Here is a 16,508-nt window from a genome sequence, read left to right as displayed (position 1 = left end):
TGCTGCATTTCTGTTTGAATGACAACCCAAGCAGATGAGAAAGGTGGCAGGTAACCCATGTGGAATGAAGAAATAAAGGGAAAGCTTGGGAGTGCGTTTTGGGTAGCCTTTGCTTGTTTCTGGGGAAAGAGGCGTGAGGGGATGGAGCTGAGGACTTGCTTTAATTTTGATTTCTGAGAGCATGTGAGAAGGCACAATGCTCCTGGTGAGGCTTTAGTGCTACCAAGGTGTGCTGTAAGGATTCAAGAGGAGAGGTGCTAGGCAGCTCAGGAAGCCTCTTGCTGCTGCATCTTGATCTGGAAATCAGGCTTCTTGTTCTATTTTTTGTTCCCAAACCTCGTTCTCAATTCTATAGTCAAGAATGAATATTTTGCTAGAAGATGCCTTTCTGTAGGCCTCTGTCACTTGAAATGGCCAACAGACACTTGGTGATTTTAGGTAAGCTCTTCTCTATCTTAAAGCAGTGTATCTTAGAAGAACACCTTCTGCCCTGCCCTGCCTCCTGGGATGAGTGGGACTCTGGAGCTTCAGGGTCCTGTTTCCCCAGTGGCAAGGGCTGGTTCTGCCTGGTGCCATGCCTCAGAGAGACATCTCACTTGGCAGGCGCACGCTGGACCGCAGACAGCAGAAAGATTTTGCAGTAAGTATCGCATGAGGACCGCCTTAAGCATTTTTTTAGTATTTGGTCCAAGTTCCGAGGATAAAGCCAAGAAATTTTACTTCATCAACTTTGTCCCTATTTTGCTGCCTGGCATTGTAGGGAGGTTTCAGTTTGGTGCTTTACAGGTATTCCAGCATGTTGTTGTGGAAGTGGTAAAACATGAAGCAAGCTTTCTTTAAGCAAGTTAAAGATAGGTGCCTGTTGAACCATCCCACCCCTTTTTTCATTGATCTGCATTTTGAGTGCTGTCCTGTCTCTAACCTTTCCTTTCTTGATATGGTTGTTAGCAAGGTTGTCGTGGGGCAACCCTAATTTGACATAGTATTTTGTCCTCCTCTCCCAGGCTGAGTGTGGCACAGAGGCTCTAGTCCTTTCAGGGGACGAGCAGCTCCTAGAGATGACCAAAGAGAGCTCAAAACCCCAGGCAGAGTCTTTGTTCTGTCAGCAGCTTTTGATCCATTTGATCAAGAAACATTATTGACCTGTTTGTGAATCCTAGCTATGGCTGTGGTCTGAATAGCTCTTCTGGCAATTTGAAGGTGGGGTTGGGTGAGAGTCACTGGGGATGATGCTGGCTTGTTTTTGCCTCGCTGCCTCCTATCCTACCGCTATCCAAAGCCTACATTTTGGGGAAGAGCCGATGGGGGCTGTGTAGCTATGCATACACAGATAACTCTAAGCAGATCTGCACGTCATCCCTCTGACATGGACTTTGTCACAGTCACACCTGCCTATGAAGCATTTGATTTGAATTGCAATTTCTCAGAAACTGCAGCCGGTTCAGTCTCAGGCCATGACTCAGCAGTGCTAGTTATGAGGAATGTGGTCTCTGCAGCCTTTGCTGCTTCCAAATTGATTTCAGGTGCACGTCACACTCTGTCAGCTACACAAAATTTTCTCTGATTTTTTTCATTTCTGGCTGCTGAGCACCACCAGACCATGACCAATAGGGTAAGTGGAAATCTCTTATTCACTGATGTGTACTTGGATTTCCATTCCCAAAACAGAGGTGGTAGAGGAGGATCTGTGCCTCACTCGTCAGCTACTTTGGGGAAAAGTTAGTATCTCGTCTTAAACTGTCGCTGAAGATGGGTTCATGCTGGACGTTGTATGGCAGCAACTGAGGTGCAGGCATATGTTCCCTTCTGCTGACTTGGCTGTGGTGACGCTAACCACAGCCAGCAAAGAGGAGCGAGCAACTGGGAACAGTAACATCTCAAACTGCAGCAGAAAGATTGGCCAGACCTCTCCTGTCAGCACTTGGATTCCCTTGGTGTTCATTGAGGAATTAAAAGTTAACTGAGGGTGGTGGCAAAAAATAGGTTTGCCTGCCTAGAAAATGCTAAAGCCAATACTGAAAAGCAGAGGTGGATCTGAAGGCAGTTATCTCTCTTGGAATTTATACGGGGATTAAAACAAGCATCATCCTTGTAGCACACAGGCAATTTTATAATCACTGCTGGTATTTTGCCTCAGAGTACTCTGTGGGGTGAAGAATTAATTTCCCACCTTTTTCTAAGAAATAGAGGCCTGGGATTTGCTGTCAGTCATAAAGGAGAGTTTGTGGCTAAACTAGATGCTTTCCGGACCTCAGAAGTGATAGGTGAGGTCTGGGATGGGTGAGGGTGTACCACCACACCTCCGGAAATCAAACCAGGGAAACACGCATGCAGAGAAATGCCACAAGATGTTACATGGCCATTTCACTTCCATGTCAACAGGAAAAGATACTACAAGGCTGTGCAAAGCAGTGGCTGCAAAATTAAAAAATAGGATTTTTTATTACATGCAGTGTGGTGCCTCCTTTCTCCCCCCACATCTCTGCTTGTTACAGAAAGGAATCTCTTCCTTAATGAAAAAACACCCAATCTTGAGCAAGAGGCAATGTAGACATATTTTTTTTTTGCAGGGGGTTAAAGTGGCATCTTTGCACAACACCACCCCCCAGCCCAGCAAACCTGCCAGCAGTTGAAAGATATAAATAGGGATATTTAGGGAGAAAAGCATATTTAAGTTCCTTTGAAATGTGCTTGGCTAAAGGAATATTTTGAAGAGAGGGAGTGGAAAAACAAGTGGAAAATATTTTCTTTGAAAGGGAAAAAAAAGTGACAAACTGTCCTTCCTAAATAGAGATACTTGGCTGGTGTGTACTTTACGCAGCTGTAGGTCAGACCTTGCAAACAACTACTAAATTAAGTCCAGCTACTTTGATGCTAAAACCGTAGAAGTGCCAATAATTAAGTTGCATCAGATGTAGGAAATGACTGATGTGTCTGCCATGCTCACGATAGCAGAGTTCACTGTGCTGCCATTTGACCGACCCCTTTTTCTTTATGTAAGCAAAAAGAACTTTCTTCTAAGGAAAATCAGCTGGTTTCGCACCTTTGCTTTGTTTTCTGAACTGCTAAACCCCTGAAGGTATAGAAGCTATTTGAAAGAGCAAATCAAAGCTCCCATAATTTCGTGTTATATTATTTGTTGATGTATGGTTTGATTTAGTGGCTACTTATTATATCAGGTTACCATATAATTATCTTAATTATTGACTCCAGAAGTAAGTAGAGGGATTATGAGAGAGACAGGAAGGCCCAGTGGAAAGAGCATGGCTCAGAGAATCGAACACATCACAGGGTGCTCTTGGTTCCACCACTCATTTACTCTCAGCCTGAACTCTTCCCTCAGCCAGCCTGGCCGTGGAATCGGGAGGGATTGCAGGGACAGGACTCAGATGCTGACCCAGGATTCAAAGCGATGTGGGAGAGCTGTATAAAAAGGACAGAGGAAAGTTCTGAAAGAGAGATGTAAAATGAGCAGAAAAAAAATGAATACACACCACAGCATGCATTTGCATCGAAGCGTGGAGCACCTACGTGGTTATGGAGAAGGGCAGTTTTGCCACGAAGGCCTGAAATTTGAGTCTGATCACAGTTCGTTTCCAGCCTCTGCTACTGATTTCCTGTGCAAAATCAGGTAGCCCTCGAATCCCTTTCTGCAAAACAAGGATGATAAAACTCATCCTCCTGTCTTCGATTCTAGATATTCAAATTATTAGAGCACAGCTCCTCGCAGAGCCTTCAGCCATGATGCTCACGACATTGCGGCCATTTGTGGCTTTTAGTCTCCTAGTCCTTTGTCTGATAACCATCGACCTAAGCCAAAGGTTTGAGTTAGTAGGCACTACTGCAATATAAAAGCAACACTGAAAGGCTGTCAGTGCAGTCTATACTTCCTGTATTGATAATATTTGACATATACTGACAAAATACTTCATCTATTTTCAAGCTGAGTTGCATCTTTTTCCCTAAGAGAGGAGCAGACACACTGGTTCTGCTCAGCCTGTGCAAATTACTTTCTCTGGTTTTGCTTGTCTTTCCTGAGCCAAAAGAATGGGGATAATAGAATGTATCTATTTCCTTCCTAGAAAAGATCAGTTAATGTGAAATGGTGCATGGTGGCTCAGTGCTGAATAAGTGGGATACCCTAATCCAGCAAGGTATCCTCATTCTATTGTACGCCTTTTCTGCATACCATCTGGAGTTGTTCTCTGCTTAGTATTTTCAGTATGTACCATATGTTTTTGCATGAAAATTCAATAAAATATGCATTATACATGAAAAGTGCTGTAGTAAATAAAGGAAGGATGGAATCCAGTCCCCTTTGTGAACGGCAGGGGCCCCAAATCTTCATAAAAGGTTTAGTCTAGTCTGACGTCTGTGCTTTTCTCCAATTTACTCTGTGTCAGTCTTTAGGAGATGCTCTAATTTAAAACAAAACTCTGCTTTCCTGGCGAGGTTATTAGATGTACTTTGGCTGCCCTCTGCTGAGAGCACTGAATAAGACAAGGAGAATGTCCTTTTTCCAAGGAAGATAACAGTGGGAGAAATTCTGTTCGTCCGTGCACTGGGTCGTGTCGCTGCTGGTGGTGGTCGTCCGCGGTTTGGTGTCTCTCGCTGTCTGTTTGCTGCCTGTCAGAGGGCAAAGTCTTCTGACCTACAACCCTTTTTGGGTTTTAACGCCCACCGCTCATCGTCAAGGGCCGGGTGGTCTTGTAGACTTCTGAAAACGTGGGCTCAGGCGTTGCCCACCATGCAAAATTAAGCAGCGTTACACAAGGGGTGGCCACGAGAGGAAACAGGCTTCTCTCCCCAGGCACTATTGCAATCCTGCCGGGTGGGATTTGAGCTGTACCTCAGCCCCCTCTACTCGGCAGAGCAATTTGCTGCTGCGTGCTGTTCCTCATCGGGGTGCCGGTTTCTTCCAGTGCCATCTCCCGCCCCTCCGCAGGCATCACAGCACGAGCACTTTGCTTTATTTCTGTAACTGGGAAAGGGCAAAGGGTTTGCTCCAACAGCAACAAGAATAACTGAAGGACTTGCTGTACCTTGTGAGCAAAGTGCTCCTGGTCTGCCACACTCTTGACTTTGGGAAGAAACAAGGGTCCTGCGCAGATTTTAGTACATGTATAAAACAATAGCTCTGTTGTAGCTATTAATGCTCTCTGTAATGCCTTGTTTTTAATACTTCCTAGCAAGTTGATTTATTATTATATCTTCAGCTGGGCTGTGCACCAAAGCATTTTGATGATGAAAGGAATGTTATACACACATTTAATTACTGCCCACATTTTTGTATAATTTTATCATTTACTGTTTCAGATGAGACATCGAGTTCTTCTACAGGAAAAAATGCCCAGTAAAAAATAGATGATTTAAAAGCTGATCTGAGATGCGTTTGGCACTTAAATGTGAGAAAATGTAATTGTTCCTTTCTTCCTGCCTTTTCAGATGGTCCCTGATTACCAAAATGTACAAGAGCTCCCTTATCTGGACATGGTGATTGCAGAGACATTGCGCATGTACCCACCTGCATTCAGGTATCTTTTTTTTTCCCCCTTCTGATTCCACAGAGTAGATCCCTAGCTCTATAAAATGGAAATCCGCTGTTGGAAGACCAATGAGCCCTTGGTTTGTGTGCCAACATCAATACTGCTTGTGCATTTGAAAGATATAATGTGGCCTATTGAAGGAAAACTGGCTAACACTGGTATTTCTAATGCAGTTTTTTGCAACGGATTGGCCGAGATTGCTTCCTCACCGTTCTTCACATCCCCCAAGGTTAGAGGATGGAGCCATTTTGCAGCAGGACTGGCCTTAGAAAGCCAGATGCTGCTGCTTCCGTATGCCTTGGGTTTCATGGATACGAAGCAAAGACCTACCCTAGCCTGTTGGTCATTAAGGCGCTGATGTGTGGAGGGGTTGCACATTCAGAAAGCTGTATTTTACATGTGTGTTTAACTTGGACCCCTACTGTTCTGCACTTAGTACTGTGTTATACTAATATAGCTAGGCTAATGGCTATATCCATTAAATTTTGAAAGTTTTCGCCCCAATTCATACATGACGAATTTTACTAAGTTACATTGATGAACTGAAAACAAGGGGAAAAGAAATTAGAAAGCCATTTGACTGTCAAATTTACGAGTAATCGCAAGCATAAATGCAAATGTTAAGAATGGAACTTTTCAAAGCGATCAGCCAGTTGCACTGCTTCTTGTGAAGCCAGGGGGAAAATTCAGATGACTGGAAAGGAGCCAAAGCTGAGCTCGCTGTGAGAGCCTTTGAAAAATTTACCCCACGACTGCAAGCACCTTAAAATAAAAAAGCTTCAAATCATATTCTCTTTTATACGTTCACAAAGATCAGAAGTCAAGATTTTTCCATGGACATCTGCAGGATTGTTCAGAGAGTAAATGTCAAAGGTATTTGCTCCTGGATGAGATGACTGGGCTTTACTGTGTTATACACGGTATACAAGTGGAAATTGTTTTGCCAGTTAAAGCATCAGGGATCTTTGAGTTTCAGCTGAAACACTGGGAAACGATCAGTGTTTGTCCGATGGGAAGTAGAATGGGAATGGAGCAAAGTTGTTCTGAAGTTTCGGTTGGCGTTGGTGGTGTTTATTGATCTGGCTTTTACTCTGATGGATGTGGAATGGATAGGACAGCCCAGTGCCTCAGAAAGATGCTAATTGCCTATGACAAGGATGTTGCTGAGTTAGGGGAAAATTCAGTAGCAGCCAAGCTTGTTATAAACTGAGTTGTTTTTTTAAAAAAATGAACTTCCTAGCCAGAGAACTTTCTTCTCGGGATCTCGTGTTTCTGCTATCACCAAGTTCATGTAAGGATGAGAAGGATGGCTTGTCAATGTGTTTTTTAGCATGGCAGTGTTTTGTTCCAGGTTTGGAGCCTCTGTTATTTATTTGTCTATGAGAGAGATGGGTGACAGCGAGGACAGAATGTGTTCCTGTAGTGATACCAGACTGACAGCCCTGAAACTGAAATCTTTGTTCAACTTCTTCGGCGCAGCGTGGGGAGCAGCAAAGGGAACTCCTGCACGTTGTCTCACCCCTCGACTCCCAGCTGGTGCCAGGGAGTAGCTCCTAGGCTGAGAGAGCAGGGTACTCGCCTGGGTCTGCACTGGTTTGAGGTCTGTAGCAACCACCCAAGCACCAAAAGATCTAGATCAGGATCTGCCGCCAGCCGTGCACGCCCACACACCATTTTTTACAAGGTTTACAGGCCCAAGCTTGGCTTTGGCAGGCAGCTTTTCTCAGTCTTCTTGTCACAACGAGCTTCCTAAGGACAGTCCTACTCTGTCACCTGTCACCACAGGGTGGAAGGAAACTGGAAAGTTTTGTTGCTAACGTCATGCCTGTCTTTGATGATTGTATGTGAAATGCAGTTTTCCAAGGCTTGTGAATTGGTTGTATTTTTGTAGCAGCAGCAGAACACTTGGCCCTAATATTAAAACTATCCCTTGCTAAGTTTCAGGTGCTGTCCCAATGTGGAGGAGCTTCTCAGATAAACAAACTCAAAACTGTATTTGATATAATTGTGTCCTGAAAGCAAACCAGCATACTCTTTCTGCCTGTTATTAGAGATGACTGACACATTTTATCTGCAGTTTTCATAAAAAATTAGTCTAAAACCAACATTAGCAGCAAAATTGCAGTTTAACAGTTAACATTTTGGAAAACTGTAAACAACCAGAAACGCTTTACTGTGAAAAGGGCAAAAGTTAGCCAGCTGGGTTGGAGATGTGTGCTTCTAGGTGAAGATGATTGTAACCTGAGAAGACACTAGCATCAGCAACGGTTAGTGTATTTATCTACTGGGAAAGTGTTACTCCCAAAATTGCAGGGTCAGTTAGGCTGAAGAGATTGACTTGTATGGTTCCCTCCTGCTGTAGTTTTACCTTTATTAATCATCTGGGATACATGACACTTCCTGTTACAGGTTCACTCGGGAAACAGCTAAAGACTGCGTGGTGCTGGGGCAGCATATTCCAGCTGGGGCTGTCATTGAAACTGCAGTTGGACATCTCCACCACAACCCTGAGTTCTGGCCAGAGCCTGAGAAGTTCATTCCTGAGAGGTATGTGGAGTAATGTTTTCCATTCTTATCTTGAAGTCCTTATTTGAGCCTGTTTAGATGAAAGGCCTGCCTTAAATGCTGTTTCACGCATTAGGGTGAGCACAGGACTCTAGCCTGTCCAGTGGAGACACCAGATCCTGCTGCTCCTTCACAGCCACAGTCACCCACTATTCACCCAAAGCAATATTCCCACCAAGAAGAGCACAGCTTAATTTAGATCATAAAAATATGTTATTTCTACACAATTAGACAAGTGGTGATAAGTGGCACATACCACAGAGGGTGCAAGGTTTGGTCAAGGTTGTAATGCGGTGTAAGCTTTCAGATCTGTTTCCAAATGAGATGCTGCGAATAGTGTCGCCTCTGGATGCACAAATTCTGAAGTGAGATAGTATATTCACTGGCATGGAGGTACCCAGGAAACTCGTCCTGCTCCTGGCTGGTTTAGAGCAGCCTTTTCACCTGAGCTCTTGTAATGGTGTGGCTACACTGCGAGTGGGGAACCTATCCCATCTCCCACTGGGAATTTGCTCGCTGTCCTTAAGTTAGGATCCTGGGTTCTTAGGTCTGCTTGGCAGACATAGTTTCATATGGAGCTTTTATTCTCTTCAGCTGGGGTGGTGGGGTGGCAGGGGAGGCACTGTCAAATTGTGGTTTTGTACCCTGCCCTATCTTACAGATGCTGAGTTGAGCTTACAGGGAGATTTTCAGCTGATGTGGTGCTGTGTGGAAGCACAATTTAATTTTGTGGGCAGCTGCATTTTAAGCTACCACTATGCTGAAAAGTTTACTAAGAAAAAAAGTGCATGCTCCACAGACAACTGGGTTCGAGGCAGGCAGCCCAGAACTGTCTTTGCCATAAGACAACCCAGGTATGGTGTAGGTGGGTTTGCCCAATGCTCCTTCTGGAGCAAATCTTGGCATATACTCTGTCAGAGACCTTAGACCATGAAGAGCAATGCCAGGGTTAGAGAAGCCCAGAGCTTTTGTTGGGGAGGAATCTTAGCAATAACTGGAAGTCTGGAGGTTTTTTTTAGCAATGCTTATCTGGAAATGCTGTCTTAATTGTTTATTCACCACTTTAACAGTAGTATCAAAGCGCATTACAGGGTAAAATGGGTAGTGGGGGCTGCAGTCCCCTTGATTCATATGGTGCTGTTTGTTATGAATCTGAGATGAATTCCCTTTTGAAATTTCCCTGAGGAATGAAGCATAATTACTAACACTCTCCCCAGCTTGCATCAGTTGGTAATGTTAGTAAGAATTATAAAATAAGAGCTTAACAAAAAATAAATTAATTCAGCTACAGCCTTTTTTCCCCTAATATTTCATTTTGAAATCTGCCTCAGGAATAATACAAGGGAGACTTTAAATTTACCAGAATGATATATGGGGTTGAGCAAGGCAAGAATTGCATTAACCTGTTTGCATGGGATATGCAACAGTGCTCAGTACATGAGTTAACGGTCCTTCAATCTCAAATTATGGGCTTCTATAGTACTTTCTGCAGTAGTATCCCAATCTTATTTAGGATATCTAAGCATGGGGATGGGGTTATATTATGTGGAAATACACAATATCATTTTTTTCCAAACCTCAAAATAGCCTGTGTTACCTTTCATCTCTTTCTACCCTGCATGAGTTCTCTGGGCCTTAGCAGTCTAAAGTTCTTGCAAACAGTATCCAAACAGATGAGAGATTTTCTGGGATGACCCTATATGTGAAGGACAGAACCTTCATCCACACACAGAACTGGAAAAGTAGTTCTGTACTACCAGAACGGCTCCAAATACCTTTTGACTGGGAGAACTGTGTAGATTTCCAGGGCAATGCCATCGCTGCAAAGGTTTGCTTGTTTTAAGAAACCACTCTGATCAGTGACTCAGCACAGGCCAGGATGAGCCTCACCTTGTTGATTATGCATTGGCCTTAACAACTTGTACTGACTCAGACACTGTACTCTTGGCTGTACATATTCTGTCCAGTATACATCCATCTTTGCAGATGTTGGCAAGTAGATTTTACTTTTTTTCCTTTGGACTGCTGTTCAAATAGGAATTTTGTTTCCTTCCTTGTGAAAAAAAAAAACCAACCCCAAAACAAGAAGAAAAAAAGGCTCATTTCTAGTGGGTTGATCAGGTATTTTAAAGCTAGCTAGTTGATGCAGATCTGCATACAGAGTGCCACATTAATCAGTCTTTCCAATTGGACTGAGGTACTTCAGCTCTAAGAACAGAACTGTCTGCAATTTCAATGTTTCCCAACTGGGAACCTGGTCTCTTTGGGCCAAGAGCAGAAAGAAGGGCTGTACTGAATTGTAATAATAGTCTTCCATGGCCTGTTCAATCCCATGAGATTTAATCTCCCCTTGCAAGCTTCAAAGAGAAATTCCCGTTGATCTGCATCTGTGGTGCACAGCAGGGAGGCTGTCCTGGTTTCGACTGGGATAGAGTTAATTTTCTTCCTAGTAGCTGGTATAGTGCTGTGTTTTGGATTTAGGATGAGAATAATGTTGATAACACACTGATGGTTTAGTTGCTGCTAAGCATTGTTCACACTAAATCAAGGACTTTTCAGCTTCTCATACTGCCCTGCCAGCAAGGAGGCTGGGGGGGGAGAGGGGGGCACAAGAAGCTGGGAGGAGACACAGCCAGGACAGCTGACCCAAACTGGCCAAAGGGGTATTCCATACCATGTGGTGTCATGCTCAGTATATAAACTAGGGGGAAAGCTGGCCGGGGACAGCTGCTCGGGAGCTGGCTGGGCATCGGTCAGCGGGTGGTGAGCAATTGCATTGTGCATCACTTGGGTTTGGTTTTTTTGTTTGGTCTGGGTTTTTTTTCCCTTCCTTTTCTGTCCTATTAAACTGTCTTTATCTCAACCCACAAATTTTACCTTTTTTTTCCACAATTCTCTTCCCCATCCCACTGCAGGGTGGGGAGTGAGCGAACGGCTATGTGGTACTTAGTTGCCTGCCGGGTTAAACCACAACAGAAGTGCTGTTGCTAATTCTAGTTAGTTCACATTGCAGCCTGTTGGGTTTCCTCTTAGTTGTAATCACTCCCTCACACATGCAAAGGTCTACACAGCTAGCATGTCTGCACCTGAAGTTATTCTTCTGAGCGTGGTCATCAAATGAAGGCAATTCATTAAAGATAGATTGGAAGTTATACTAATGTCTGTCTGTCCTCTCCTGGAATCACCAGCTGACAAAGGCTGATAGCCATAAGTCAATTATCTGTTTACTTAAGGGTGTCAGTCCCATGAGGACATAATCAGTCAATAGTCCCCTTGACGTGTCCATTAAGACCAACTGAAATAACCACCTTTTGAGATGTAAATGAAAAACATGGAATCAGGAGCAAAAAACATTTCTTGAACCGGTTTCCATCTCTGCACCTTCTAGGTTTACAGAGGAGGCCAAGAAGGAACGACATCCCTTTGCATACCTGCCCTTTGGGGCAGGACCTCGTGGCTGCATTGGCATGAAAATGGGTTTGCTGGAGATAAAAATGACTCTGTTGAGGATTTTGCAGAAGTTTCAATTTAAGACCTGCCCAGAGACTGAGGTTTGTACATGCAGAGGCTCAAAGGCCACACTTGTCAACTTCAGGGAGTTGACAGTGTGTCCTAGACAGGACGACTGATTTGCCTTTGTGACCTTCTCTTCGTTTGAGAAAACTGCTAGGGCCACTTCCGTGATAAGGAGGGACAAGAGGCCTGGACTGCATGTTTTAATCAAAATGTGGTTTAGCCTTTATGATTTTTCCAACAAAACAGAGTTACATGGCCCTGCCTTAGTGGAGAGCAGTGTAGCAGCACCGCGGTCCAAATATCTTGATTTACACAGGGGGAGAATGGGTGTACATCTTCCACGGGATCTTAGCACTTTAGTATATGCCTATTGCTATATACGTTGCACCGGGCGCTTACTCAGCACCTCTAGAGTTTAGAGAGTTAATTTCTTTCTGTTCAGATCTACAGTATACCTGGACAACCACTGCCTCAGCCTCTGGCTGTAAATTCTATTTAATATTATACTACCACAGCTGACTATAAAACAAGTACTTTACAGCTTCCACAGTAATCCTGGTATGAATTGGTCCCCCAGCAAATATGTCTGTCTGTATGTGGAGGTGTTACACACACACAAACAAATAGATACAACTGTACATAAGATGCTCTTTTTTCTTTCAGATTCCTTTGCAGCTGAAATCAAAAGCCACGCTTGGACCAAAAAACGGAATCTACATTATGCTAGAATCTCGCTAAAAGAAAACGTGCATCCTGAAGCCTCCTGGGATGGGACCCCTTGTTCAGTGGCTCACTGGGTATAATTATTTTTCAAAACCCCAAAGCCAGGTAGGAGCCTAAGTCCCACTGATGGTCAGTACCCTCCTATGGGAGAGCCTCCAGTCACTTTTTTAAATGAAACATGGGCTCCACAGTCTTTTTGGTGGTTTTCAAATTGCTGTGAATAGTATCTGTAAAGAAGCATCCCACTTTCACTTGCTTTTCTACATTACACTTCCTTTCACTCGTCTTTGAGAATGCTTTCTTCATGTTCAAGTTCAATAAATGGAGCAGGTGTTAAGCACACACGTGATTTACAGTAGATTTTAATTACAATTCATTATCTCACACATCCTTCTCATGCACTTATAAGTCCCTACTGTAGAAAAAGCCCAAGAGGCACCACAGTTACAGCAGAAGACCTGGCATCTAGTGCACTGGATTTTATCATGAACTCTGCTAAAAATCAAAGCTGAGTCTCCTGCACAATGCTTAATCTCTCCCTCTGTCTGTAAAGGGAAGGAGTTGCACCTTCTTCATGCTTTTGCAGTTATCTGAAATACACTTAGATTAACAATTTGCACTTTGCACATTGCATCAACATGACTGAAGAGGAATGAAGCGTTCCCCTGCTTACCAGTTAAGTTCCAGTAGCTAAGACCAAAGAAATGAGGTGACACCCATTTTTCTGGTTACTGAACTGCTGTTGGGAAGGTGGAGAAAAAGAAGATAAAAATTTAAAGAAGCAGGAGGACTGGAAGAAATTTAAGGGTAATCAGAAGGTGTTGGTACAACATCTGCTTCACTTTGAGGCCTTTCCTTTCCAAGCATTGCAGTTGGCGCCATCCTTGTCTAGCTCATTGGCTCAAGAAAATGAAGAGTGCTGCATGCACTAAAGCCAATGGCAAGGGAGATCATCAGTCCCAGCAGCTCTCTTGATTCCTTATGTGACCCCAGAGCAGGTCACATCCCACGTGCCTCACTCCGCTCAGGAAGGAACTTGTCCGATTGCCAGCTGCGGCAGCACCATGGAGCCATTCAAGCTGTATGACTGTGCACGTGCATCTTCACAGCCAAAGCAACAGTACGCTTCCACTCTTCACATTCCCTCCATGCTTTCCTACTCCTCTACAAAGCCCTTCAATCACCACACAGCTAGTGGAGCATCACACAACAGTGATTGATTGACCAGAAAAAAACCCCAAACATGGCCTTCAGTGGGCACCACAAACTGGTTGGCTGTACAACAAAACCATGAGAGGAGATGGTCTCAGCCTCAGAGTCCTTTTTTTTTAAGTTGTTTTTATAAATAGCAAAAATTCTTATGGCACCATAAAAATAAGGAGGCACCTTTTGGTTCTTGGCAAGTGTTGACCTTCTGCCTGCTGACATACTCTGCTTGAGGTTTCCTTAGGTACAACATCTCTCTTGGTGGTATGCACAGAGACGTGTCACGGCAGCAGGAGGAAGAGACTGACTGCTCAGCTTCACTGCAAGAATTGCTGGAAGGAGCCATCTGCTCACTGGTCCCTAGCTAGTTCCATAGTTTTGCTCCAGCAAGCACCTTTTACTGCCTTTTTCCCACATGCTGCCTCAACACTGATCAAATTACTGTATCTTGCTCCTGGAAGATTTTCTTTCTCTTCCATGTGATTTTTTTTTAATTTTTAAATTTTTTTTAAAGCAGAACTGTACAGGTAGTGTTAGTAAAGTACTGACTCGGCAGTCTTGGAATTGATCCTTTTTCCATGGAGCATCTCTGGCATGCTCAACAGAAGTGCCCTGTTACAGACACACTGATTATATGAATTACTGATGGAGTGATTGTTATTTATTTGAAAAGCAACACACTGTATATACCCTAGTTCCTACATATTATCCATCGTTTTTCCCTCTTGAAAACAGTGTCCTGGCAGTTGATTTCCTGTACAGCTTATACATACAACTGGCAAAAAGTTGGATGGGCCTTGCCTAAAAACTTGCTCACCTACCTGAATGAGCAGGAAGATCATTGCAGTCTGAGGTCAGCTGTCAAAGGCTTGTTTGTCCCTTCAAAATTTTTTAACTGTTTTTCTTCCTTACGTGAATTAGCAGGTTGTTGTGTGCTTCATTTTTGACCAAATATTCTGAGCCTAAATCAAGCTTGTGCCTTTCTTCCATATGTTTTTGTATGGACTGTTCTACAACTTGCCTGAATGCTGGTTAAAAACTTGTCTGAATGCTGGTTAAATGCTGGAAAAAACCAGTACTGCAGTGGCTGCAACTGTGCATCGCATTTTACAGGCTTGGAAACTGCACCAAGCGTCTTTCCCAGCTACTCCCAAGTTGAACACAGACAGTATGTGTGCGTGTAAACTCACTTGAGTCTGTGCTAAGGGTTTTTCAACTGTCCTGCAAAGTTTTCTCATTAGGAAGTATTACCTGTTTTCACCTGTCAGTTTGTAGTGGTGTGGAATAGAGGAATTATTTTTGCAGCTGTGGGCCAAGTCAGATGTCTGGAAGTGCATCATCCCTTGTTCTACATGCAGGCCTAGCAAGACAGCTAGAGAAGATGGGGGAAAGCCTGCCAACTTTCCAGTAATATAGGAAGAGCTGCAAGCCATTTCTTCCTTTTAAACAACAGCTGCTGATACAGTCACCAGACACTGCACAGACATTTTACCTGGATACTTACTTAATGATACTTAATGATGCTGGCCCTCATCCTGGCCGTGTGGGCTTAGCAACATACTTAAAGAGTGAGCTGTGTTGAGAGACCAGCGCTGCTCTAGCCCCCTGGAAGTACACATTTGTAAAAAAACAAGACACAAGACTGACAGCAGCTCTCCAAACCAGAAACTGGTAATGCCATGTTAATCACAGTGTGCTTGTGCACCCATATAACATGGTCCCAAACTGATCCTAAGCAGAACTGGCTTTAGGATTCATAAAAAAACCCCAACAAACTACCAAAAAAAGAGCATTATGTTTATAGTTGCAACATCAAAACATAACTTCATATCCTTAAGTTATGGTGACTATTAGCATTTCTGGTACAGCATGCTTCAGTCAACAGCAGTTGAGTCTAGAGAGGAACAAGGAAGTGATTTAAAATAATTTCTCTCCTCAGAAACAGTAAGTGTGTTGTCTTGCATTGCTGAGCTGTGGGTTTGTTTAAAATCAGGCATGTCTGTTTTACAAAAGGGTCTTAGTCATTCTCTGACAGCTGATACAAAGCAAAGGCTGCTTGGTAAAGGAAAGCTTCTATTAAAAACATCTTCTGGGACTTTGCAATGATTACAGAAAGCCGTCAGTATAAAATGGTATTTTTAATGAGACTGCTGACATAGAAAACCTTTACAGTTTTGTACTTTATAAATAGTATTACTAGAAAAACAAAGCTGGGTGTTAAAAATTATTATGCTTCATTGATTGCAAATTTGAACTATCTGTTCTCACCTGGCATTAATTTCCTCTCTGTGTGTGATACTTCCTGAAATGACCACCTTCTCATTTCCCTTTTTTAAATGATGTTTCCATCTTCGACACCGCTTCACCTAATATCAGACTCTTCTGTGCATTTACAGTAGTAAACATGCTAAAAGAATTTACAGCTGACTTATGAACTGTTTATTTCATTGCTTGGTTCACACTGGCCCCGCTCTCTTTCTTCCGACTGTGAAGTCTGATCGGTCTTTAAGATGTTTGCTCCCTGCACAGCTGGGTGCTATGGCTATGTTGTGGTTCAACCCCAGCCAGCAACTGAGCCCCACGCAGCCACGCTCTCAGTTCCCCCCCACCCAGTGGGATGGGGGAGAGAATTGGAAGGAAAAAAGTAAAACTCATGGGTTGAGAGAAGAACAGTTTAATAGAACAGAAAGGAAGAAACTAATAATGATAATAATAACAACAACAATAAAATGACAATACTAATAAAAGGATTGGAATATACAAAACAAGTGATGCACAATGCAATTGCTCACCACTCGCTGACTGATGCCCAGATAGTTCCCAAGCAGTGATCTGTCCCCCCCCAGCCAACTCCCCCCAGTTTGTATACTGGGCATGATGTCCCATGGTATGGAATACCCCTTTGGCCAGTTGGGGTCAGCTGTCCTGGCTGTGTCCCCTCCCAACTCCTTG

At 43.5% G+C, this 16,508-nt stretch overlaps 1 protein-coding gene across 3 annotated transcripts in view; it reads left to right on the top strand.

The window, feature by feature from the left end:
* The window catches only part of TBXAS1 (thromboxane A synthase 1), a 242,626-nt gene extending 229,936 nt beyond the window's left edge, over positions 1 to 12,690 (top strand). For all 3 annotated transcript variants that reach the window (XM_069807488.1, XM_069807487.1, XM_069807485.1), the window contains 4 exons: positions 5,446 to 5,534; positions 7,956 to 8,093; positions 11,500 to 11,662; positions 12,291 to 12,690. In XM_069807488.1, the coding sequence (XP_069663589.1) occupies positions 5,446 to 5,534; positions 7,956 to 8,093; positions 11,500 to 11,662; positions 12,291 to 12,365 (465 nt within the window). In that variant the 3' untranslated portion in view covers positions 12,366 to 12,690. The remainder of the gene's footprint in view (positions 1 to 5,445; positions 5,535 to 7,955; positions 8,094 to 11,499; positions 11,663 to 12,290) is intronic.
* Positions 12,691 to 16,508: the final 3,818 nt, after the last annotated feature.

This window comes from Haliaeetus albicilla, chromosome 19 (assembly GCF_947461875.1).
Source record: "Haliaeetus albicilla chromosome 19, bHalAlb1.1, whole genome shotgun sequence".
NCBI lineage: Eukaryota > Metazoa > Chordata > Aves > Accipitriformes > Accipitridae > Haliaeetus > Haliaeetus albicilla.
The sequence above is the reverse complement of the archived record's forward strand: the minus strand, read 5'-3'. Positions and strand labels throughout refer to the sequence as shown.